Below are 26,238 nucleotides of genomic sequence, written 5' to 3' on the forward strand. Positions count from 1 at the left end.
ACATGTAAGTCTGATACATAGCTTGAAATTTATGCTGCAAATTCAGCTAAAGGAAAAGAAAAGTCGAAGAAGTTATCAAGAAATTACATTAAATAGTTTTCCAAATAAAAATAAAATATGACAGGAAGTCTGGAACGTCTCAAATGGAAGTACAATGTTTTGCGCTTTGGACATCGATGTTAAGAAAAATTTATAGTCGTATATCAAATGTTGGAAAAGTGACATTAAAGTTCCAGATAAGTACAAATGAAATTGTCGGTAGGTATTCAGAATGCCAGCCGGATTTTCTCGACATTGAAATCTTGATCATGTGAAAATGAAAATGCAATCCTTTGGCTCTAAGCTACAAGCACGAACACAACTGAAAGTTCTTTCACTGTGAATATTTCCACGATCACCACACATAAAAGGAATTAGTGATTATTGACCGATTCTTAATTTGATTTACATATTAGTGCATCATTGCATACGATGACAAACCTTACAATTGTGGGTCTATCTCTTCATACTAAAAAGAAAATGTAGAATGAGCAAGGCCTCTGATTAAGGTGCTCTGCAAAAAAAGATAAATGTTGCTATGATTACCGAACGTGCTGAATTTTTGTCCTTTGGTTCTATGAGTATCAGTTGTAATACTCATACTTGTGGAAAATTGAAAATTCACTGAAAGGAACTTCCAGGAAAACATACCACTTTCAGAGATATTTGAGGGGGCAGAGTAAGAATGGAATATTTGCAGAGGCAGAGTACGTAATGATGCACTAAATAAAAAAAAAAAAGTCGATTTTAGTTAATTTCAAGTCTAAGATTCATGAGAAAATACCTATTCATAAAACAATGGAGGAAAGACTCACCATCTGAAAACAAGACAAGTTAGTTACATGCGTTACACTTTTAGACGGACTTAAAAACAATGAACCAATTACATTTGACAGGACAGAATAAAAAATTAAAAAATGGGTAAAAGAAGGCTAAAATATTAAAGCACTAAAAAAAACAGGACGTTTGGAGCTGTCACAGACTCATTTCCAGCTGCAAAAAAATCAAAATTAATGAAAATCATAATAATTGAGTGGCAACCTGATTCCACCTGTTATCACGCAACCACTCCATTTTTAGTTCATTTCCACTTAAATTTTTCATAATTTTGATTGTTTTTTGCAGCTGTCAATGAGCGAGCCTGTGATGGCTCGAAACGTCCTGTCTGAATAGAGTTTTAATATTTTAGCTAAAACGTTGAAAATATATTCTGACAGGAGGTTAGAGCCTTGTTTTATAATTTTATATTTTGTCGTGGTTGTATTTTCGAGTTATATTGTTAGTCCATTATTGTTACATTTAACATCGAGTCAGATTTTTGGAAACTTAATGATTCCAGTTGAAGCTTCGAGAATCAACCACGTGACCATTTTTCAAGAAAAAAATAATAAAGAACATGGGCTGTTTAAAAAAATACCATCGTTATTTTGATTATTAATCGAACTAAGAAGACTACAGAGCAAAAATTCCTGATGGAACTTATGGTGCATTGCAGTCTGCCTTGCTGGTAAAACTCGATTTTTTTTCACACCCGTTTAATTTCAATCTTTAAGTTTCAAACCATTGCAATGGTTACAGAAACGAACTAAGACTGCATCAAGCCTCTACTCTTACAGACTCGGCTGTCCTTTTATATCCTCTAAATTTCAATGAAGGGAATCGCGTACCTACATAAACCAAGACAAACAAGGAGGATTTCCACGATAATCACTCTCAAAACGGAGAGACATCCAGAAAGATGCGCAAGGACATACAGTTGGGATATGAATTAGGAGAGTCAAGGAGACACTGAATAAAACTGAGGGAACAAATATTTCAAACTCAGGAGTGTAAAATGCAGTGCTAAAAAAGTGGAGAAAAAACATGACAAACACACATGTAAGGATAGGCACAGATGATTGAAATATTCTCCAGTGTGCAGGCAAGAAACACAAAAATTGCCTTTTTGAGGGAGTTATGTTCAAGTGGGGATCCTTAATGATTGAATTGCTAGGTACTCTAGCTTTGCAATTCTCATCAAAATTTGTATTAATAATCAAATGATGAAGAGTCACTGAGGTATTTCCATCTCTTTCTTTTTTCAAAGAACTGAGTTTTTCAATTTGATAGGCCTTGGTAAGTTTTAAAGGAATGTATTTCATGATATTTGATAAATCCAGTCCGTAGTTGTGCGCAAAGAATTATTTTTCAAGAAGAGGAACAAAAAACGTATAGAGAACGCCTACAAAGATTTTGTAAACAATTTTAAAAATCATATAAGTCATGGTTACACGATTCATTCCTGTACAGAATTCAAAAGTAACTTAGATAGTTTAAGTCGGATTTTATGAGTTTTATCTAAACAGCTTGCTGCACTCATTCAAACCCGCCAGAATGGCGATAAGTTGGAAAGCGCACTGCGATGAGATTTCAGACAAGAGCAAGGGATTTCAGAGGTTTCCTTCTTTTTCAGGAGTCCGGTAGTTGAATTTTTACTGTGACCACAAAATAAATTTGAAACTGAGAGAAAAAAAAGGCAATTTTGAGATAAGTTGAATCGCTTCGACATCCAATGGTTTGATTTAAAAGTGAGAAGACCCACTGACATGAAAAAACACGAGAGGAAACTGGAACATTGAAACAGTGCGCAGTTACAGGGAGAAAAAACGCGGTGGGAGGGGAGTTTTTTAAATCTTACTCTTCCACGTTATCCGCCTGAATTATAGCTCTGTCCATGGCAGCTTCAACCATATTGAACTTACTTGACATCTGAGAAAAAAAAGACTTTCTAAATTCTGATTCATAAAGCTCATCAAAATAACTTCGAGTCCAAAATAAAAAATGAAAAGATAGTTAAAAAAAAAAATTAAGGAAAACTGGAAAAAAATCAATTTTCCTTACTTACAGAAAAAATTATCAGACAAGATCAAAACAAGGCGGAAACGATTGGACTCTCATATATTGAACTACTAAAATTAGGATGAATACAAGGAATTATCTCTTGCCCAAGTGAGAAAGTAAACCACTTGAAGGGACAGAAATCAAGTGATTCGTATTTTTACTTTTAAACTTTTGAGAAAGAAAACTGGTATAGATTTCTCCTCTTAAAGTTTTTAACGCCCCCACCCTGACAACCCTATCAATGTCTGAAATACCGCGGGTATGGTTATGTGTTGTGCATGTACAGTATATACAAAGACTGAGACCAAAAATGCGACATCATTTGGTGTTTCTGCGCCAAAACTTGAAACGCTGAATTTCAGAAAAAAGAATTGGGGCAAAATTTAATGTGTACAAGATACACTGCGATATTCGAGGCAAAAACGCGAAATAAAATCGCACTTTTGAGGGATTCGGGTCAGTTGACGAAAATGTAGAGCAAACCACTGAGATAATGAGATTAGTTAGGCCACCCATCAACTAGAAATTGAAGTTTGGTACAAAAATCCCTTGATTCAAGAGGCCAAATGTATCAATTATCACAAAACTGGTGCCCACATCTTCGCGTAAAGAAAAATTAGTGTCAATGAGATTCCACAGCTAAGCATGTTTTTTGTTCATGCTGAAAAAGAACGTTCTATATCTTAGTTCCCCCTACGCTATCGCTTTTCAACTTCTCAGCAGTGGCGTGGCGTGAATTGCGATGTATCGATTGTTATTCCATTTAAACCTATGGTAAAGGATCGATTGTTAAGGTGTTCGCTGCGAACACCCTGTTTATCGATCCTTTTCCATAGGTTTAAATGGCATAACAATCGATATATCGCAAAGCACGCCACGCCACTGCTTCTCAGCTTTTACCTTCTACCTTCTCTCCAGCTATATTTTACCTTCTCTTTCCCATAACATCTAAGTAACAAATTTTACAACCGAGCGCTAGTTGTGGAATCACTTTGAGCGTGGAATTATGTATATGTGTTGGGTTACTGGTAAAACTCAAGCCCTCTGGTTCATCAAAAATATGTACATGTGACCGAGAGTGTGTGTGTGCAATTACGTACTCATCTACATCATCGGCTTGTAACATAGCGCGCTCCATGTCGGCCTCCACCATATTGAATTTACTAGAAACCTGAAGGGTAACACAAATATATCAAAAAAAGGGCTACAATATGGGGCTCAAACTCAAGATCTACCTCTCTCTTCCCTCTTCATGACTGTTGGGGACTTGATCATGATAAACAAAATTACTCATACAAAAATCTACTGCCGAATCTCACTGGAAAGTATGCTGATAAAGATGTCGACGCCACAATGCAACGAATTGGGACTTCCGATGACTGTACACCGTTCGAAAACCAGAACTACTTTTGGATTAATTTCTATAAATCTGAATAGTTCCGGAACTGTTTGCGATGAAAAAGAGTTAAATGACTGTACACCGTTCAAAAACCAGAACTACTTTTGGATTAATTTCTATAAATCTGAACAGTTCCGGAACTGTTTGCGATGAAAAAGAGTTAAATAGGAAATATTAGAAAATTTGACCATTATAGTGCAAAAAAGGATAATACGATTGGTTAGTTCGTGATTACGTCAATATTTCTCTGCTGTGTCTGAGCTTTTTTTAAACGCTTAAAATCTAAACCATCGTCCTACCTACTGCAACAGAAAACCTGATAAGAGTAAAATTCAAACCCGACGAATTGAGATGGTTAAAATTGATTATAAATGCAACCGAGCCGATACTTATCATACGACAAAATTAATATGTTGAGGCACTGTAACAAGCAGACGTTTAATCATAATCAAGGTGCATTTGGAGGTTGCACTAGCCTAAAATCAAATTCAGACTTCAAGTCACAGGTTAAGAAAGAACTACTTAGACAGACTACTTTGCTAATACACCATGACATCTAGCAGTGCTTAAAGTCAACCTATTATCAGAGAGACGGTGCTTTCAAATGATCACATTGCCTGCACTACCGTTCCAGGAGTACAACAATTCAAGTTAAGTACGATGCATCAACTTCCAGTGGTTTCATGAAATTGTTACGACCCATTCCAGGGCGTGCCTATAATGTGTGTTATAAAAATATGCCTCATTTTTTAAATTAAAACATCTAAATAACTCAAGACTAATTCAAGCATCATAAAAGTGCATCCAACTGACGATGATTACAAGTTAGTTAAATTAACTATCCGAGCGGGCCGTGAGCCTGATAAAGAGTCCATTCGCGAATTTACAAAATTACACCATCCCAGGTGAAAATGCTTACTCTTCCTGAGAATCATCTTGTATCAATATATACGACAGTCCAGCTTCCTTCATGTTGAATTTACTCAAGATCTATAATTCAACGAAAAATGGTAGTTTTTAGACAAATTGAATGAGTGACTCGAGGAAGTCGAAAGCGCATGGAAATATAGTCATAGGTTTCCTGACTTATGTGGTGTAGTTAAAATGAATAAGCTAACGGGGAGACTTAAAGACTTTTGGTTGTCAAGGCAGCTTGCTAAAATGTGTATTTTCAGTATTCTGAAGATGTGACCTACGTAAATACTCCATAGGACCCTGATCAAACAGTGCACATCACCATTTAGAAGTGATTATTGCTGAAGTTTCTTTTAATCCTAAGCATCGTCCAAAATCCTACATATCATCAAGTGATACGAAATCAATTTGGGTACATGTATTCTTTCTCGTGGATTCAACTGAAAATAGTTGTTATAAATAGGTAAGAACGGTCAACAAATCCTGGAATAATAAAAGTAATATTAATGATAGATCATAGACCGTTTTCAAATCATAATACAACCAAAGAGAGATGGATGAACAAGGCCGACTTTAACAGAGACGCAATTAACAGCATTGAAAAAAAAAAGAAAAAAAAAAGAGTTGGGAGTGGTTTTGAATTCAACCAGTTGTACTTAAATGTTTTCCTGTCAAAGATTTAAGATCGCAGGAAATGTTCTGAATGAGAAAAAAGTCGTTTTAACTTTATCTTTAAAATTGCGTCTTATGGAGGTAAAAAACTTCAAATCTCTTTTTCTTCATTCAAATTTACAGACGACTTGATGCATTTCTCCTATAAACTCGGCTGTCAAACAGATCTTTCAATCATGACAATCTCTCTTCGAAAAATGAACTAAGAGAAAATTTTAAAACTCTAAAATTGGGATACAGAGTTTCCTTCTTTCATTACTGAAATTTACTGAATAAAAGCATGCATCCTTCTCTTCTCCATTGTATGATCATTTGGTACGGCGTTTATTTCGTAAATAAATAGGGTATTACTGGACCTACTTTGTTGCCAAATTCGCAACAAACACCTAAATAATCGATTATTTACCATTGCTCTGAATGAGAAAATAACAAGAATGGATCATTCACCCATCGCCACTGAACAGGACTCTCCACTGATAAGAAAGGAGGCGCAAAATTTCAAGCTTCAAAAATCATCAGTCATAAAACAAGTAATACTTTATTCATCTGGAGAATTCGGTTTTACCCACGTGATGTTTTTCCGAATAAGGGAGCAAAGTGAAACCGATTAAATGCTGTTTCAACTCATAAAGATACGAAGATCATTTAACACATCGTACAAAGAAGGTCCAGTAATTGAGCACTTTGAACTTTGAAGTCCTGGATGAAAGAGAGCACGTGGATAGCAGTAACATAAAAATAATTGAAAACGTTCATCAGAATCATGAAATATACGAGATAAAGTGTGGGTTAAACGAAAAACGAACTCTTCACGCAAAACAAAAAATTAGTAAGTGACTTCAAACTCAATACAGGAGGAGATATTTTTGGGAGAAAATTTAAGGGGAAAAGAAGGAATCTGCTGGGTTTTAGTAAGGATGACACTGCACTCATTTAAACAGAGGCGGATCCAGAATTTTGGCTGGGATATTTCCCATTTTAACCTACGTTAAATGATCGATTCTTGTCGGAGCACCTAGCCCCTCCAAAAATCGATACACTTCCATCGGTTTAAATTGAGAAAAACCAATATTGCCAATTTGCTTGAGCCGCCGATGCATGTTCTCTTCTGCGATAAAGAAGAGCGCCGTTCGTACATTCTGATGTTGCTAAAATTTTCAAATGAAATTTAACCTTCCTGCAAAACTTCTTTTGTTCTTCTTTTTATGTTTACTTTGATACTTTCGGGAAATTTTAAGAAAAAAAAATGTTTTTCTCATAATTATTAATAAATTATTTTCATGGAGGAAAGTTGGCAACTCGGAAAAGCACATACTGCGTCTCTCCGCAGTAGGGACATCGGTAGGTATTAGTATAAGGTGCTGAGGACCAAGCGGAGACAAAGTATTCTAGAGATCTTGCTAACCTAATCTTCACTATAATGGAAAAGTTTCTCTTAAGGGCAACACGGTTCTTCGTCAAACATATATTGATGAGAGCTGTTTAAGCGATCTGTTGGCCAGACAATAAATATTTAATTTGACTAACTTGCCTGGGTACCAAGGCACAAATGAATAGCGCCCTTCAGAATATGTTAACTCTCCAGAGGTAACTTTTGCGTCACCTAAAAACACGATTCTGAATTTTGTGCAAGATTTTTAGAATACAACCGCTCCTTGGTTTTTCACACTCGGGGGATCTTGAGAAAAGGTAGCTCTGGAACTCATTTTGCTCAGTTGCGTGCTTTACGATCTATCGATATTTCCCCATTTGAAGCTATGGTAAAGAATCGATTATTAAGGTGTTCGCTGCGAACACCCTGTTTATTGATACTTTTCCATAGGTTTTAATGACCGATCAATCGATATTTCGCAAAGCACGCCACGCCACTGGTTTTGCTTTCGGAGGGGTTGTTTAAAGCATCTGATAGTTAAAAACAGTGCGAATCGTGTTTTATATCCTAAGCATGAAATAGGAACAGTTAGGGTAGGACAAGACAAGGAAATTGAAAAAATCATTTTTAGGACTTCACAAAGCTCTTCTAGGGTGAGGCTTATCCAAAAATGTAAGGGCCTAGGCCATCATTTGTGTTTACGCTGGTGGCGGTGAACCCCGAGAGGCTTAGCAGTAAAAGTGAATTTTAAAACAAATCGCGAGTCTAGAGGTATGGCTGTAGCTTTGGAAAATGCTTGGCTCCTGCGCAGGTTTAGTTGTTGCGCAGATCCATTTTATTAGAAACATCCGTTGAGTTCTCCTGTCCATTAGAAATACATAATAACTGAGAAAGTTACGGATACTTACTGATGCAAAAAATTAAGCTGCTGCGGTGCAGAACTATCAAAGAGAAGTTATTGACACCAAAAGATAAGTCTCCACTTAGAGCGCAGACAACAATTTTGAAATTGTTGACACCTTTCATCGAACTTTTTGACTCAAAACCAATGGCAGACTTTTGAGAGCCCGATCAGAGAAGGGGAAATTAAACATATTTTCCAACACTGACTTCATCAAAACCAAAAATGGACTGCTAGAATGATCTCGAAAGGGGTTTCACCGAAACAAGTTGAAAAACATCTTTGCGTGTGAAAGGATAAAAATTCGTTGAAAATTAGAGATGCGTAAAAACGTAGACGTTGGGAGATTGGCATCAGCCTGAGAATTACAATCCTCAAAGAACAAAGCTGAGGTTGATCATGTTCTTCAATGCTCAAATAAGAGCATTGTTCCTTTATTCTTAAAAATAAAGATACCTAAGTGGGAAAAATTACGCTCCATGACATTTGATTTCCACTCAATTTTTCGTTATTAGGTAATCACAACAATTAAACACGCTGAACAGTTGTAAACGGTAAGACTGCAAACTGAAATTAACGGGCTGGGTGCACGGAGAGCACTTCTCGGTTACTGCATTTCTAAATCCACGCTAATCTTTCATCAATTGAAGGGAAAGAGAATGTACCTACCTACGCAATTCATTGAAATTTTCACTGAATATTTTTCATGGTCTTAGAACGCTCTACTAGAAAATTCTGTAAAACTCACTTATTAGATTCTTCTTTCGACATAAATTAGCATTTGAGATTCAAAAACGTCGTAACTGAGAGGCCCTCACCTCGTATTCAGCCCCTCAACTGAACTGCATTTTGCAATTGGGAACTATAAATTCTGGCCCGGTTTGAAAAAAAACGTATGGGTCATCAGTTTTCCTAGGCACATTACCCTGGTAAAAATTGGCGATAGGAGCTGCGTTTCAAAATACCATAGAAATTTTTATAGCCGGCTAAAGAAGGCAATAGAAAATCATTTAGCTGGCTGTAGAAAGCGTAGCAAATCATATAGCCGGGCTACGATAAAAAAGTATGCAGCCGGGCTGGGCTTTACACTTTATCGCCATTGGCTATAAAAGGTTATAAGAAATTGTGTAGAAATTCGTGTGCTTTGGAAATCATTAAGTTTGATACGGAATCACCGTAATATTCACAAAACACACATTATATTTTCCTTTAATACATATTTTTTTTCATCAATTAAAATGAGAATAATCCATACTGGATGTGCAAACACTTCAAAATCATGAGTTGAAAAACGCTGACTCCGCAAGATTATATATTGGAGCCTAACACAGAGCGGAGCAGCGCGCGGCGTGCTCCCAGCGATAAGCGCGCATCAGCGCCTACAAACCTAACAGGGATACTTCACGCATGGCGCAATGCGTGAAGTATCTCTGTTAGGTTTGTAGGCGCTAAGGCGCTTTTCGCGCTGGCTGCCCGCCCGCCGCGCCGCAGCGTGCCACGGCGCTTGAAGCAACTATTTCACACCAGAGGTATTGCACAGTATCATACGAAATTGCAGGCGCTCCAACATATTAGGAATGGCAAGCTTCCTTTAAAAGTACGGAGCTTTCCACGCAAAATAAATCAAGATACTACGGCCCAAAAATAGAGCGGTAGTCCAAAAATTCACTAAGTCCTAGCATCCGTAATTAATAACATTTAGCATACACTTTATCGCCTGGCTGTTGCTCAATCGCCATCGGCTATAAAAGGCTATAAGAAATTGTGCAGCCGGCTATAGAAGCTATTGAAAATCTTACAGCCGGCTTTAGGTCTATGGTATTTTTGAACACAGATTCTACTGCCAATTTTTACCAGGGTAGTGTTTTTTCAGACGAGCCAGAATTTATAGTTCCAAATTGCAAAGTGTAGTCCAACTGCTCTACGAATGCATCTACAGGGGATGGATCTTTCTTACAACACGCAGCTTTACTCCAATGCGTTACCCTTAGGTTGTTTTTCAAAAGAATAAATACGTCAAAAATAGTCATCAGTTATTCCACTTCTAGTGAGTATCTCCACTTGAGGGGCTTGGAAGATAAGGCGCATAAGAGCAGTTTTTATTACATCTTTCGAAAAAAACGAGTTTAAAGTTCTCGATTTTACTCGGACAGTGCCCTGAATACCCTTAAAATCTGCAAGTGTTTGTCTCACACCTTCATGAGCGTCTTCTAAAATTTCCAGCTCAGTTGAGCCAAATTGACAGCAGTTGGGTGAGTTGGGCTTAAAGTGACAGTAGGTAGGTCGCACTTATCCCGCGTTCCCTCTAAACGAAAAATGTGGCGACACCGGATTTCCTCGATTCAAACCTATGGAAATGTATCGATTCTTGGAGGGGCCAGGTGCTCCGACAAGAATCGATTATTTAGCATAGGTTTAAATGGAGGAATCCGGTGTTGCCAAATTGCTGGATCCGCCTCTGTGTTTTGTCCGCGTTAAATGACTTCCAGACAAAATCGCTTGATATTCTGATGGACCTTGCCTTCAACTACCAAAAAACAAGGAAAACTCAATTTTGTTCAAAGACATGCTTCTAAGCACACAATTTTACTTTTATTTCCATCCTTCCCTTTTCAACACGGAAAAACACGAAATGGTCCGGATTTCTGTTTCCCCTTCGCCTTTCCTTCCTGTTTCAATTTACTGTGCTTTTAGTGAGGTCCAGTCGTTTTCGTGCATCTCACCTGTTGAAATACAAGCATAACGGGCTATGGCACGCAGCTGAGGCGGCTGGACTCTAATCTCTAGTCTCGAATTTCTAAAACTGCATTTATGCGCCTTGTCTTCCAAGCCCCTCATTTATCAACATCCTTTAATTGATAGCACAATTACGGGAATCGAATTCTAACACTAGTGATGGTTCAGTGGCACTTGTCACCATGGTTCAAGCAGGCTTGGAAAACAATGATTAAAATATATTCAAGCGTTACTTAAATAAAATTCAAACATGACTGTTTTCATAGTGAGGATTTTTTCCTTCGTATACATCAAATATTCCGCAGAATATCATTTAAAAATTTAGAGATTTCAATCCAGCACCTTGTAGCGTTTTTGTAGATTTAAGGTTTCCGAGGACAAGGCGAATGAAAGCAGTTTCAGAGACAATTGAGATGTTAATGATTTCAAGTAAAACTAGTCTTGATGCGTATTCTGTGAAAAATTTGCTACCGAATTCCAATTTTTAGGTATCAAAAAGTCAGTTTGAACTCTCTTTCCGCCATAAGGATCCCTGTAATTTCGAGACTTCAAACACGTATTTCTCGAAATAGCAAAAACTGCACTTAAGCTAAGCGCATTGTCCTCCAAGCCCCTCTTTTGGTCTTGCCTTCAATTTCGGTCAATACCTATTTAAGTAAAAACTCAGCTGACTCAAACGCGAATTTGTTTATTTATTCACTTATGGCTTACAACTAGTTGCAATAGTCACATAATCGTGTTTTAATGATTTGTGGTGACGGATTAGCAAAAACTAACATAATCCGTCCGAGCATCAAGTTTCCGCGTCAAATATTAACGGAGACGTCAACCCTCAAAAATGTGGAGTCCGACGTCATCCCCTGCGGAGGTGCATAACTACATAATACTATTTCTTCCACCTTGGTTTCATTTGTTGTTCAATTTCTGCAGCGACACGTCCGAATGTGAGCGTTACCAATTAATGAATCTAAGGAGAAAGTAACCATGGTAAATACTTACTAACGCCCTGGATGACGTCATACGCAGTGTATTTCGAGGGGCAATATTTCCGTTAAAATTAGGTGCAGAAACTAGGAGTTCGGACACAATTAAAAACCTACTACTGATCTACAAGCTTAAACAACTAGCAGAACTGACCTAATCTTTCTTAATTTCGATTTTGGCAGTTTATTTTTATTTACAGCTTTTTTTCTTTGCTATATTGGTATTTAGTAGGTGGGTAAAATGATATACTATCAATTTTATCAAATTTGGATTATTAAGATTTAAAGCTTTTTCCTCCTGCAGAAACAGGCACATTCAAATACACTTTAATCCTTGATGTGATTTTTACCTTCCTTCTCTAATGCATGCTTGCGAGATATTTTGTTTACTTCTCGTAATTAAGTGATTTTAGGTGAAAAATGAAAAAAGAGGTACTTGCAAGCATTTCCAAGTACCTGCTTGAACCATGCTTGAATAGGAATTGATGCCTTGAAATTGAGGACCTCCACTGTTTATGGTGCAACCTCTCTTTAATACAACTGTGATACCATGGAGTTCAGTTATGATGGAAAAGTAAGAAATCCAGGAGGATTTATTTAAATACCATTCAAAATAATTAGATAAGTTTTCTATTCGAAATTGGAGACCACAGGTAGGAACTCACTTCAACATCCTGGAGTATCAAAAAGGAAATATGATTAGATAAAAAACTGATGAACTTGAAATTGACAATTTTTAGTCGGTTTCTCTACATCAATATTTGTGATGAGAGGACTTCATAATTTTATGAGTCTACCTGATAGTGGAAAAAAGCATTACTGTTTCTGTCTCAATTGGATTTGTGTTGCCGGTTCACTTTCTATTACAACTGAACTCCAGATAAATTTGTATAAATTAAAAATCAGAGCAATCCTAATTATCAGTTTTAGTAATTGTACCTCAAATCAATAAGCAGTAAAAAATAAAGTAAAATAAATGTCTCTTCTGATTGGTCTCTGCATGGGAAGAAAGTTGTCTTCCCTTGCACTCGAAACTTTATCCCATCCCTTTTCTCGAGAGCTGGTTCCTGAAGGGGGTAAGTACTAGCAAAATTTACCGCTGTTCATAAACTCAAGGTTCCTCAAAGACACATCGAACAGACCAAGTGGTGAGTATTTGAGACTAAACCATCATCGTTAGTCTTCCGTAAAACTGAGACTGGTGTACTGAGATATGTTACAGCATGCACTAAATGGTTAGGGGTCTAAAATGTATGTTTTTTCAATACAAGAGAAGCCGAAAACAGCTTGAATGATTGAATTGTTGATAAACAAGAGCAAGGAGAACCGACTGACAAAACAGGAGTAAAAAGTTGACAAAATGATAAAAATAAAGTCATTTTATTAATAATAAGAGTTATTGGTTTGAATAAATTATATGATAAATAACAATCCTTACTTAAGAGTCTGGTTTAACAGAGATAAAAAACAGTAAGAACCAAGAAGTTTAACTATTTACAATACAAAAAAGATAGACACTATAAGTAGTTTCAGCATTCGTCTTAGCACCAACTTGCAAAGGTAACCAAGCTAAGACTAAGAACAAAAATCGTACATAAGGCACAGTTTCTGGACAAAACGATGACCTTATATCTCTTGCAAAACCAGAAATCTTCAAGTTGGTAGTTATTGAAATACCTCCAATTGAAACAGGTTGCAGAATTCTCTTATCGTTTCCCGAATGAACCATCTCGGTTGCATTTCTTCAATCCCTACACGTTTAAGTTAAGTTCTTAAGAGTAATAGATGGACCAGATTTCTGATTACAGGTCAAGCAAAGCTTTGCATAGATAACTACGACAACCTCTTCAGTATGGTTGCATGCTTTCATTAAGTTGGAATCTTCTATTTTTAACCATGAAAATGATTTTTTCGATCTTGCAAAGACATTACTACAGGTCTGTCCACTCTGACACTGTGATAGTGAGAAGATTTGTCATTATACTAGAAAAACAAACCGTTGACTACTAAAACTGAGAGACAGTTTCACTTTTAAAATTGAGTGAATTTTCATAACCTGGTTTAGTTTTTGATGGAAACTTAAAAAAGAGAGCAAAAAAAACAAAAACATTAATGTACAGCAAACTGAGATCCACAATGGAAATGTCTACTGATACGTTCCATAGACTTTTGAAAATTGGAGTTGACAGTGGATTGTAGAGGATTCTACATTTGCCGTCTTTACTATGCTACATCACTCTACTTCAATGCTAAGAGAATAGTAAAAGATAACTTGATTCAACTTGGGAAATCTTTCACTGAGAAAATCTTACGAGTGGCTTTATAATAATGATAAGTCGAAGATAAATGTGGTTCTCCTTTTCTTTCATAGGAGCCAGATTAGCCTATCATAAAGTAAGGCTGACAACCGACAAATTTTAACCAATAATGCCATGAAACCTAAGTTGCGAAGAATCCATCAAATCATAAACTCTTTTCGGGTTACTGGACAGTTTATATGGATCTTTTTGCCATCATTGACATACAGGAGGCCTATTTATGAGAGGAGACTTGGCACAACAAATTTGAATGCTTACAAGATGTACAGAGAAACTTTCAAGGCTTTGAAGAAAAGGAATTTAGAATATATTATTTTTCGTATTCACATAAAACGGACACCTTTAAGATTAAATGTTTTCTGATGTAGGACGTCATCAATGTTTGGATCAAGAAGACGAAACTGAGACTAATACGATCCAAAACTTATGTGTTGGAAGATGAGTGCTAAAATTTGGCTACACAGAAATTTCTTTTTTGGATGGTTTCTTTTGGCGCTGCAATATGATACCTCAAGATGACTGTGAACACAAAATGGCTGACGTTTGAACTGCATGATGGGAAGCACTACAGTAAGTCCCTGCTTTTCCTGATAAGGACTTTCAGACCTTTCACATTCTGATGGAATATTGCTACATATTTTAGTGCAGTTAGGGTATACGTATCACATAAATTTCAAATTTTATCACTCCTGAGATTTCGGCAGACCTCTTAAGATGGAAGACTATGTGACCTACGGCTTGTATGATTTATCAGCCCACTGTACTGACTTGGTTTCTAAGAGATAAAGTTTTTAATTCCTTACAAGAAATAAAGTAAAAAATAGGTAGAAATAACAATAAAAGTGGAAGAGCTGTGATGACTGAATAGCTGGTAAAAATCTATTAATTTCATACTGTCTACTGACTTAAGTCTTAATTTTGGAACAAATTACAATGAGAGGCGTTTTGCAGGATTGAACAACAGATACAGAAAGTTTTTTGCATCCACATTGCTGACCACGTAAGTAATACTGCCTGCCTCACTATTTTCTATGCATAAAAGAGCGCGCTTCACTACTTCTTTCACAATAAGTTGCACATTCATTTGTATTACAAAGAGGGAATTCGAATAAAATTTACGAAAGAAAAATTCTGAATGCCTACTGCCTCTGCTTTTCACTCTTATCAGTTGCCTTTGCATTTCTCCTGCGATCTGTTGATCGAGCCTTCTTTGCACCTCGACGAGACAATTCTGAGTTTCGTTACTTTTCATTTGAAATTTTATTTCAAAATATAGAAGTTGAACATTTATCTCCTGAAATTATTATGCTTCATTATCTTTTTGCTTGTTTCCATGGCCCAACTTAATGGGGTTGAAAGGGATGACAAGAAAAAAACAAATGATGACTTTTGAAAACAGACTGACGTTTTAGAAACTGAACGCAGTGAAACATTCTCAATCTTGCACAAAGGAGTCATCAATTAAACATCCGTAGCTTCAGCAGCGGCACAATATCTAACAAAAACCTAAAACTTCTCTAATATTACTTATCACAGTAACACCCTTTTAAAAATAGGATGGGCTAAACATACAACCCAAATGGAAACCTAATATTTTGTTCTATTTCTGCGAAAATAATGGAAACAAATTGGAGAAATATAGTTTTCAGGTATGTAAGTAGATAAAATATTAAGGTAATTAAAAATTTTTGACTTTTTTTGGGTCTGTTTTATGAATGAATAGATTGCCTGAATACCGAGTTTGACAAATTTGCGATTTATCTAACTACAATTTTGGTTAAAATATAGTTTAAACCTTAAATTAATTAAAAAGAGGAAAAAACACAAAACGACAAAAAAAAATCCTATTTCTGAAGTAAAAACGTCATCTTATGAAAATTCATAAAATTATCTTTTTACTAGAAGTTTGCCCTGAGAATCTGTTTACAATAGATGATAAAACAAATTTTGACAAAGGACTAGAAATAAGGAAATACTACATGGGTTTTAATTGAATTCTTCAAGGGGAGCTTGGTTCAAGGATACGGTTGGTTGAGAGAAGCGAAATATTTTTGATAAACCATAAAGAGTAACAGAATCTGTCCAGAATCGCCAGAGTTGCCGAGAATCATCTACAGCTAAAACGTTCCTTGAATTTCATAGAAATCGCCATTACAGTTTAAGCTTTCACTTCCCTCAAAATTCACAACCTCTCACCCACTTCTATTTGGTAATTATAAATGGAAGACTATATAGGTAGATACCAACTAGGAAATAGATTATGCATACATGTTAGAACAGAAAAACGGAGAGCAAAAAAGAAAGAATCTGATGCTATCAGAGCATTTCCTAAGGCTCAAAATACAGCTTGAATATTACGAATTGCTTTTCCTTACACAACAAAATAATAACCACTAAGTGGCTTATAAAAAAAAAAAACAAAACGAAGGGCCAACTGATTGTGAGTCTTTTGTTTCCTTGCAAAATTCATTACGTTTCATTAAGGGACTATTCTACGATTCACTAAGAAAAAATTTGCAGACACTAGCAATGTGGGTGCATTCATGAGCTAAAAGATTCTACCGTTCAAGTATTTTCATTCATGAAAAATAAAATGCACTTTCTTTACATGTTTTTTTTTTAAACGAAATCCTTTCTATAGTGTACTTGTATCAAAACTGTGGATTTCTGGACAATTACAAATTAAACAATGGTCATTCTCTTCTAATTTACGCTGCATCGCCAGTCCCAAAAGAGCATAACAGAATCTTCAACTCCTAAATATTTCAATTTTTTTTTTCATTAGGACCAGTGTATACCCCTGGATTTGATACAGCTACTATTCCTTTCGCACCAACTATCACACCTCCCTACGGTGACAATAATGTTGCAAAATTTATGGGCGACCCTTTAAAGGACTGTTAAAAAAATATCGCTTTTTTCTCTCATAATAGCTCTTTGGAAAGTAACAGCTACAGCTTAAACAAGAATCACAATGGCTTTCACATTCAACTTGGAGACCTTCACTAAAAGATATGACAAATGAGGCAACAATTTGACCTTCCTGATTCTCATTTGTTAGTCACAAGGGTACTTTTATAAGCCAAGAAGATTGTTGGGAAAGAGGTAGTTAAAATTTAGTTTTTAACTATCAAACTAATGCTTTCATAATGTGCAGAGACTATATTATCTGTGATTATTCTTCTTCAACGTAAGACATTCCAAGGTCCCCAACTTAAATAGTATATTCACCGATTTAGAGCTTGTTGATGAGTTATTTCAGTAGAACAGCTTGAAAATAAAATGACAATTTTGATCCATTTTACTAAGTAACACTAAATTGATTTAGGTTTGAATTCCCTTGGGCTTCCATAGGTACTTAAAATGTCTTTCTTAAATCACAGAAATGTTGAAAAATTAACTTAGCTGATGCCATTTAACAGATCAGTCTTAGAGGTTCGTAAACTACAGAGCAAGCAACATTTCATACAACAAAATTTTAAGATTTCCAGTTTGATCAATTTAGGTTCCTGGTCCCTCACTTTTATCATGTTCTGCTAAAACAGTTTTAGGTCTCCTTGATGATTCTGGTTCACTACAAAGGGACTCCAAGGAGTTTTCAAGTGACTAAGTGAAGTTACACGATCATCCTGTGGGCTGGCAGGATAGAGAAATTAGTCCAGGTGCTATTATGGACTTCTTACATTAGTTTGCTGTATTCGATTTTGAAATGGACGCTATGGATTACACCAGCATCACAATAAGTTTAGTTATTGGTATTGACATTTCCGTTTTATTAATGATTCATTGGTTCTGAATTGAATCTTGCTGGGTACAAAATTATCATCTGACAACTGGAAGGGGTGCAAAATATTCACGATCTGGCGAAATATATCTCACGTGTGAATAATGTAAACTCCGGCTGTAGCCGCACTGATTTTTTGTTCAAATTTAGTCAGATTAATTTCAATTGCACTTATTTTTATTAAAATTACTTCACTTGAGCTTAAGTTTTGTCAAATTTACTTCGACCATGCTGATTTTTGGTCAGAATTACTTCGACTGCGCAGTGTAATAGTGCTTAGGGAAAATTAGTGTTTTGCTGGTGAAAGCGTTCACTGATGAACTTTCTGCACCCCTGGTAAACTTTGCCTCCTTAAATGCAGTGGCTGGTATTACTGTCTGATGATGCTTTCAAGGGAAGGAAGGAACAAATTGTACTTTGAGAGGGTTCACTTTCAATCTGAAGTTTGAGAAGGGTAATACTTCAGTGCATTACATTCTAACAGTTAAAATGACTTTTTTGTTTCAAGTAAAGTAAAGTAAAGTAAATTCCCTCCATTTGCTAAATATTCAGTAGTTTTACACATGAGGTTCATCAATCTTGCGACATTTCGAAACGTACAAAAAGAAATCCACAAAAAGGCATACAGCATGAGTGATAACAAGATCGATAGTATCCACAAATTTTGAAACTTCTCATGCTGATCTTGATAATAAGGAGGCTACAAAGATTGCTTTATTCCAAAAATTGAAACGTTAAAAAGCCACAATTATAAACTAGGATGGATTTTTTCCCCTTTGGATTAAGAAATGTTCTAATTCTAATCATTACATTCTTTGTAATTGAGTCATGAGGCAAATCGTTTCACAGGTTCTTTTTTCCTCCATTTTTGTTGCGGCACAGTCTTCCAAGACAATCATGATCATTTAAGCAAGAGGATTTAGATTTTTAGATTTTCATAGTACAGCTGAGGTCTTATTTCATTCTACTAAATGCTGTTATAATGTTAAGCATTCTTCATAAGCAGTGGCGTGGCGTGCTTTGCGATATATCGATTGTTATGCCATTTAAACCTATAGAAAAGGATCGATAAACAGGGTGTTCGCAGCGAACGCCTTAATAATCGATTCTCTACCATACGTTTAAATGGCAAAACAATCGATGTATCGCAAAGCACGCCACGCCACTGTTCATAAGTCAAACAAAGGATACCATTTTCAAAAAATTTTGTGGGACATTCTGAGCATTTACAATAAAGTTGTGATTTAATAATTATACGAATAAAAATTTAAGCCGAGTGATATTTTTCCAGAATTCATAGCTCTTATCATAATGTTTCTGACATCATTTTTAATTTTAAATTCAAACAGAGCTTCATCTATGCAAAAATTAATTTTATTGCATAATGCACAAGGGAGAATTTGAGAAAAAAGCTTGGAATAAAGCACCTTGAATATGCCTTACAAACATGCAGAGATTATCTTTAACTATGGTTTTCAAAAAATCTATCAAGACACAAGAAGACACCATACGACATGTCAGGTGAAGAAAGCACACTGACTTCTCACTTAATTTGATGAGATTTGTCAGAGGCAACTAACTTATTTAAGTTAAGGACAGTAGAGAATAGCTTCCAAAAAGCTTCGAATGAAATCAGACACAGAAAAGATTTGCTTTCGTGATTCATCCACAGGTTAAAACATCAGATGTCTTAAATACTGTTCTGGCAAGAACTAATGCATTAGGCATTCCATCGTTTTTCAAACGAAGGCTCGTTCGTTTCGTTAAATCATATTCGTAATCAATAAGTTCAGTTCGTTAAGGTAAAGGCTTTACCTTGAAATCCTTGACACAATCTAAAAATAACACATAAAAAGAAGAAAATGACTGATAAAAGAGTGCAGAAATTCCAGTTCCACTGAGGACAATAAGCCTAGTTAGCGAGGATGGGATTGGGCTTACGTTGTTCTCCTGCCATTGGCTCAACAAAACTGAGAGCAAAATAAAAACTCTAAAAAATGAATCTCCGTAAAAAAATAGAGAAAGCATTCGAATGTGAATTTAAAAATTGACCTTGGAATGGTGGTAAAATTAATATCTAATTCACATTACGACTGCAATCATTGGTTTATTGGTGTCAAACCTTTTTCTCTATGATAGTCAGCAGCAAAACCTCTGAGTTATTAAAAATCAGCTAGTCTGACAAAAATGAAGTAAAGGTTCGCGAATTACAGTAGGAAATTCATCAGAGGTCTCGATGCAAAAGGGATTTTGAGCGTGAATAGAAGGGTAACACATTTGATGAGCACCTGTTGTTGCTGCTAAATCAAATTTTAAATCTTAGCAAAATCCTGAAGAGAAACGAAAAACCCATGTTCAATCACCGATTTTACCTTTGATGTTCATTTGAAAAGGTTCCATACTGATGCTAAGATCCTTGAAAAATAAGGGTTAAGAAAGATAAAAATATTATCCTTTGACCACCATTGGTGTGTTTTTTGATGGAGTTTATGCTTATATCGATGCAGAAAATGCGCCCAATGATCTACAGATGTAGGAGAACATTTCAGAGAGAGCAGTGCGTCCTAAAAATGATTTTTCTCCTTCAAAGCTGGAAATTAAGGTGAATTAAGAGGAGGCTGAAAGGGAAAGTATACGACAAGTCGATATCTCTTCATGAGAAGTTCATGACATTAGGTTAGTTTTATGGGATCTGTTACTGAAAACAAGAACATGGATGAGAGGTTAGTCACACGAGTCGATGAATCTTAAAGTCGTCATAACCTCATCGTATTTCTTGTCAGCTTCTTCTGCAAGGAATCTGGCTTCTTTCAATTGGTTTTCCAGCGCATCCATACGCTCTTCATCAGCCAAGCTGCGGTTTTCAAGGATCTTGCGCTGACTGAAAGTACACTTGATATTAACCTTCAATTCTCACAAGATAACCAAAGAGTGAGACATTTCTGTTTGATTCTGCATATCTCTTGAATCTTACTGCGGTCATAAAGTGATGATAAAAATTAAAAAGGAGTAAAAAATAAAGGTTTCTTGAATCTTTCATTAAAATGAGGCTGTCAATGAAACAACCTTTTTTAGTATTTTTAGCTTGTCTCAATGCTGGAATGAATGACATTTGATTGTCAAGACATAGAGATTGCGACTCAACAAAAATGACTCACACTGGCTAACACGCACATACAACCATGCACACTTACAATTAAAAATTGAAACCTGCCTAACTTCAAATGGGGGGGGGGGGGGGAGGAACTTAAAATAGGACCCTTCACCTTTCAACTGAAAACATTTGCTCTGCTCCGATGATGAGAACACTGCATTGAAATGTAATTGAAAAAATGGTCTTAATGCACCAACAATGATGAGTAGCATTAGCTATTATTTAACAGTGAGTAAGTTTTAGTGTTTTTCCTACTTGGTTGCATGACGTAGATTTCAGACAATTAGAGTAATGGCAAACCAATGGCAATTGCAAACAAATCTGAATAATTTCAATAGAATGATTTGGCTTCTGTATCAGTGTTGCCAAATGGCGCTCTTCATTTAAGGATATGTGTTATCAAGGCGGAGTAGAGCAATGTTGTCAGTGGATATCACATCCGAAACTAGAGAATTTCTTACCTCTTCATATTTTTTATCAGAATCTTCGGCTATATATCTGGCTTGTTGTAATTGCTGTTCTAGAACTGCAACTCTATCATCTTCCATATTTGTTCTATTTTCAAGAGCTTTCCGTATCCTACATTGTGAGTAACAAACAGAAAACAAAAAAGCAAATCACACACCATGCTTAATTACATTAGTCACACAAAAAATGGATTGAGTAGTGAAAAACAAAGGTAAAAAATATTTTTCCTTCAGTAAGAGGGATTTATAAAACACGAGGTCCAAGTACTAGATTGGATGTTTCGAAAAGACATAAGTGCAATATTGTAAGACTGGTAATGCCATACTGAGGATGTTAGATAGGGAAGCAAATGGAATGGACTCCTTAACTGCGGAAGAGTTCAAACGCCACATAATATCCCTCAAATAAATATTATGCAAAACATGTTGATTGAGTCCTAAGTCAACTTATAAATAAGAACTCGGTTTATTAATGTATATAAATACATTACAGGGTGTCCATCTTCTTTTGCCTGTCGAATTCCCTAAATTTTTGTGCGTTTCCCTGATGCCGAAATCACCGAATTTCGTGACTTTCCCTATCTTTTCTAACGATTCTCTGACAAAAACTTCCGCTTAGATTTGTTTCCTCTAATTACGCTGCCTTTTAAGTAACTTTGAATTAAATGCCCATTTCTAAGTGGAGGTAAAAATCACGGGAAAAGGTATTCGGAAGTTGTTTGCACTACTCCAAAATTCCCTGACTTTCCCTTTAAAATCCCGTACTTTTTAGGTTTTCCCCGCCGCCCTGATATTGCAATCAATGAGTTCAAACTTCTTGCTCACGAAAAAGCAACAATCAACATGGGGCCAAATTGACCATCAAAAACAAACCTTTAATTCGAAAAAAAGAAGGGAAAAAACCTAACCGATTTCCTACTTCGATGGATTTCACATAAAAGCGGCACACTGAGAAAATTATTGCGTTACAAAGAACAGTGATCTAGTGATTAGTTTAGAAGCCACCTGAAACAAGTAGGATTTGATTTTTGTGCAAACAGGAAGTTAGAATTGATGGTATAGAAAACTCCATTTTCTCATAATGCTGAGTTTGAGTACTTTTGATACGTTTCATGTGCCCACCATGTTTGACATGACATTTTGATGAAGAAGAATGTCGACTGTGAGACTAAAAAAATGCATAGCACGGTTAAACTATTAACACTACACTAAAGTGAGAGACGGTTTGAAACTTCGGTAAAATCTCATATATCTCCTTGTCTTTACCTGGCCTATTATTCATTTCTTCTTGATGCTTCATACTCTGTTCGTGGCAGCGCTAATTAATTCAGTCCAAACCCCTTTCCTTTCAGGCCTAATATCAAAATTTTTAACAGAATACCTACCCAAATTATTTTCTCGCGGTCCTCAAGCAAACTTTCTCAAACCGACTTTAGAAATGGTCGTGACGACAGCAACCGAATACACGGAAGTTTTCGTTGAAAGCTGCCCTAACAACTCAAGTAGCAGTGATCGCGATGTAAGGTGCGGTTTGATCGGAAAGCGTACCGCGACTTTGTCGACGTCGCTTTAATACAATATTATCGAATAAAAAGTCGCGGATAAAAAATTGTGATTTCATCGCGTCTATTTGCAATAATCGCGAATTTTTCGACGGCGATTTATCGCAATATTATCGAGCAAAAACTCGTGATAAATGGGAATAAAATTTCCATTTTATCAAATGCGATTTTATAGAAATACAATTGGACCGAGTTTAACAGAAAGGAACCAAGCCACATCAGCTATTGCCAAGTTTAACTGGGCAGTTACATTTTTTACGAGAGAACGTTTGTTCGGATTTCTTTGAAAATTTTAAGGAATTTGCTTCGTACCATGGAGAATTTTCACTGAAATTTGCTCGAAAATCTGCACAACCGTTTTCATGTAGAAAATTAAATTGCCCAGTTAAACTTGGCAATAGCTGATGTGGCTTGGTTCCTTTCTGTTAAACTCGGTCCAATTGTGACCGGGTTGAGGATAATAGCTCAGATGTTGATGGTCCTAGCGATTACATCGCCTAAAAATCGTAAACAAATAGCAACTTTATTTCCGAAGATCGCGATTTCTCCGTTAAAAACTGCTACTTGGGTAGAAGATTATACTGGCTCCTCACAACCGAGGAGGGTCCCACAGGAAGGGCCAATAGCTCCAGCTCGCCTCTTGTGGACAACCAGCAACAATAGCACGGAATATCGACGGTGAAACTACCAAACCACGTATCTCGTTTGCGGTGTTTAAAAATCTACGCTCACATTTTATTTTTTTGAAGTAGACCAAATCAATATCATTCCTTGAAATTTTCACGGAATTTTCTTCGCACAAAGAGGAAAAATCACAGAAATTTTCAAGACTGGATGTTAAGTAGTTTTTCATTTAAAAAATAAAGTATGACAGGAAGTCTGCGACGTCGCAAACCGAGATACGTGGTTTGGTAGTTTCACCGTCGATACACCCCCCCCCCCCCCCCCGGCCTATATATTCTGCGACAATAGTCTTAAAGCGATGCTGACGGCTGACGCTTGTCCAAGCAATGGCTGCTCTGAGAAATGAGCACACCTGGACTATTACGGTTCCTTCTCCTGGGACCTTCCTTGGTTAGGAGATTGAGGATCATTTTCACAGATTTTATTCGCTCACGTATAGCTACGGTGTGAGTGTTCCGAAAAATATAACTGACGATTAGGATTGGGCCGAACGAGGTGTTTTCGAATTTGAGGGTTAAACAAGCTCATTTTAAACTTCAGGGTTATGAAAACAAATGTATACACACGCACGTACAAACACATCTTAGGGTGTCTACCAGTTCTAAAAGACTAAAATTGGAGACTTTTGGTTCCTTAAAGGAGTGTTTTTTTTTCCCAAGAGAATCGGGGGACTCCCCCCCCCCCCCCCCCCCGTATTGTAAGAGAAAGGGAGCTAGTTAGAGCGTTAAAAGGCGCATTTTGTGCGACTAATTTTACAAGTCATGTTGAACCGATGAAAACATATGAAAAACCAAGAAACACTCCAGTTTTTTTATTCCTGGTTGGACCGTGCTGCTGCGGCTGGCACTTAAAAATGCTGGTGCTTAGGACGATTTTTGTCATTTTTGGGGACATGAAAAAGAAAACTAAGGACTTTTGGGGACATCGGGGACCGGTAGACACCCTGATATCCCCTGACTTTTCCCGGTTTTTGAGGTCGCTAACAACCCTGCGTTAAGTTGGGCAGGGGTAAGGGATAAAAATGTCACAAAAAACTCAAACTCTGAGATTAGTTTGGATGAATAAATGATCAATGTTAAATAAATATAAAATGCGAATTATTGCCATTAAAAACCAAAAAAAAAAAGGTTGACACAGCACGTTATATGGGGTGTTATTTGGAGTGTATACACACACACACACAGATGGGACTGCCAAAACGGAAAACAGTAAGTTTGGAAAACTCTTGATAAATATATGGAGATGACTTCATAAGATTCCACTTGTTTCGCTAGGGCCTTAGTACTGTACTCTCGGTGATGATAGGCTTTGGCATAGCTCCCTGAATTTTTAAATAAAACTACCAAATCATCATAAATTTTATAACATTTGACTTTTTACTCTACTTGTATGTTTTTCACGCTTCTACTACATGGATGAACACGTCTCGAACTTAAAACAAAATAGTTCAACGAACTGTCCTGCCGTGCTAGGGATAAACGCCGTATAAGCCTTCAGGTGCTGCCAAATTTCTTTCGATAAAATATGAGCTTTCAAAGAAACTGTTGGAATATTTTTCCTCCAATTCTTCAAGAAATTTAATTCGTAATTTGAAAAAAAAGTTAGTGAAAAATCAACGAAAAAAGATGATAACTTTCCTCCAAAATTACTGTTTCATTTGGGGAAATTTGGCAACTCCTGAGGGCTCATACAGCGTGTCTCTTTAGCACGGCAATGTTCACCGTTAGTTCGACTGAATATTCTCAGCTTCGTTGAAACTAGTTTCGCGAAGCAAACTAGGATGTAATCATTAGTACACAACGTTTCTTGGTGTTTATTGAAGTAGTTCTACTGAAGGCCCATATACACAGACGAGGCAGTAAATTTAAGTAATTGAGAATGAGTTCTTTTGAATGAGGTAAGGTGATGTAGCCGTCCATTAAACATGAGATAGTTTTCTAGGCAAGATGTGGCAACTTGTGCGACCAAATTTAATAACAACTGATGATGAAGGGGGAAAAATTGAGAGGAGAACAACTAGGCAGGCTGCACTGAAGTGATGACAGAACTGTGAGTTTAAAACGTGTTTTCAGTTCCTCAGTGAACTTTGAGGAGTAGATCAGCTCAAGGAAATTATATCCCTCTCTCTTTGAAGATAATTTCATAGCTCCATGTTATATTATTTTAGTATTTCCTAAGGAATATGTGTTATGTAAAAACAGTTTATAAACTTCTGTTGAAAAAAACCATCTCAAGTTTACCACGAAACCTCTCTGAAAAGTTTACATTTCAGATGTGATTATCGAAGTGGGATAAAAGAGAAAAATAGTGACTGTCTACAGTCATTTTTGCTCCTTATAATTTTATACATTCGAATTGAAAGATTTGTGAGA

At 36.4% G+C, this 26,238-nt stretch overlaps 1 protein-coding gene across 48 annotated transcripts in view; it reads right to left on the reverse strand.

Annotated features, from left to right (window-relative positions):
- The window catches only part of LOC109044656 (tropomyosin-1, isoforms 9A/A/B), a 115,153-nt gene that overhangs the window by 30,155 nt on the left and 58,760 nt on the right, over window positions 1-26,238 (reverse strand). For 26 of the 48 annotated variants that reach the window (XM_072297018.1, XM_072297017.1, XM_072297016.1 and 23 more), the window contains one exon: window positions 21,615-21,732. In XM_072297018.1, the coding sequence (XP_072153119.1) occupies window positions 21,615-21,732 (118 nt within the window). Of the gene's footprint in view, window positions 1-4,019; window positions 4,091-5,237; window positions 19,835-20,762; window positions 20,881-21,614; window positions 21,733-26,238 lie in introns of those variants that run through there. The other 22 variants (XM_019040050.2, XM_019062635.2, XM_019062646.2 and 19 more) reach the window with 4 other exon arrangements.

Source organism: Bemisia tabaci, chromosome 2 (assembly GCF_918797505.1).
Source record: "Bemisia tabaci chromosome 2, PGI_BMITA_v3".
NCBI lineage: Eukaryota > Metazoa > Arthropoda > Insecta > Hemiptera > Aleyrodidae > Bemisia > Bemisia tabaci.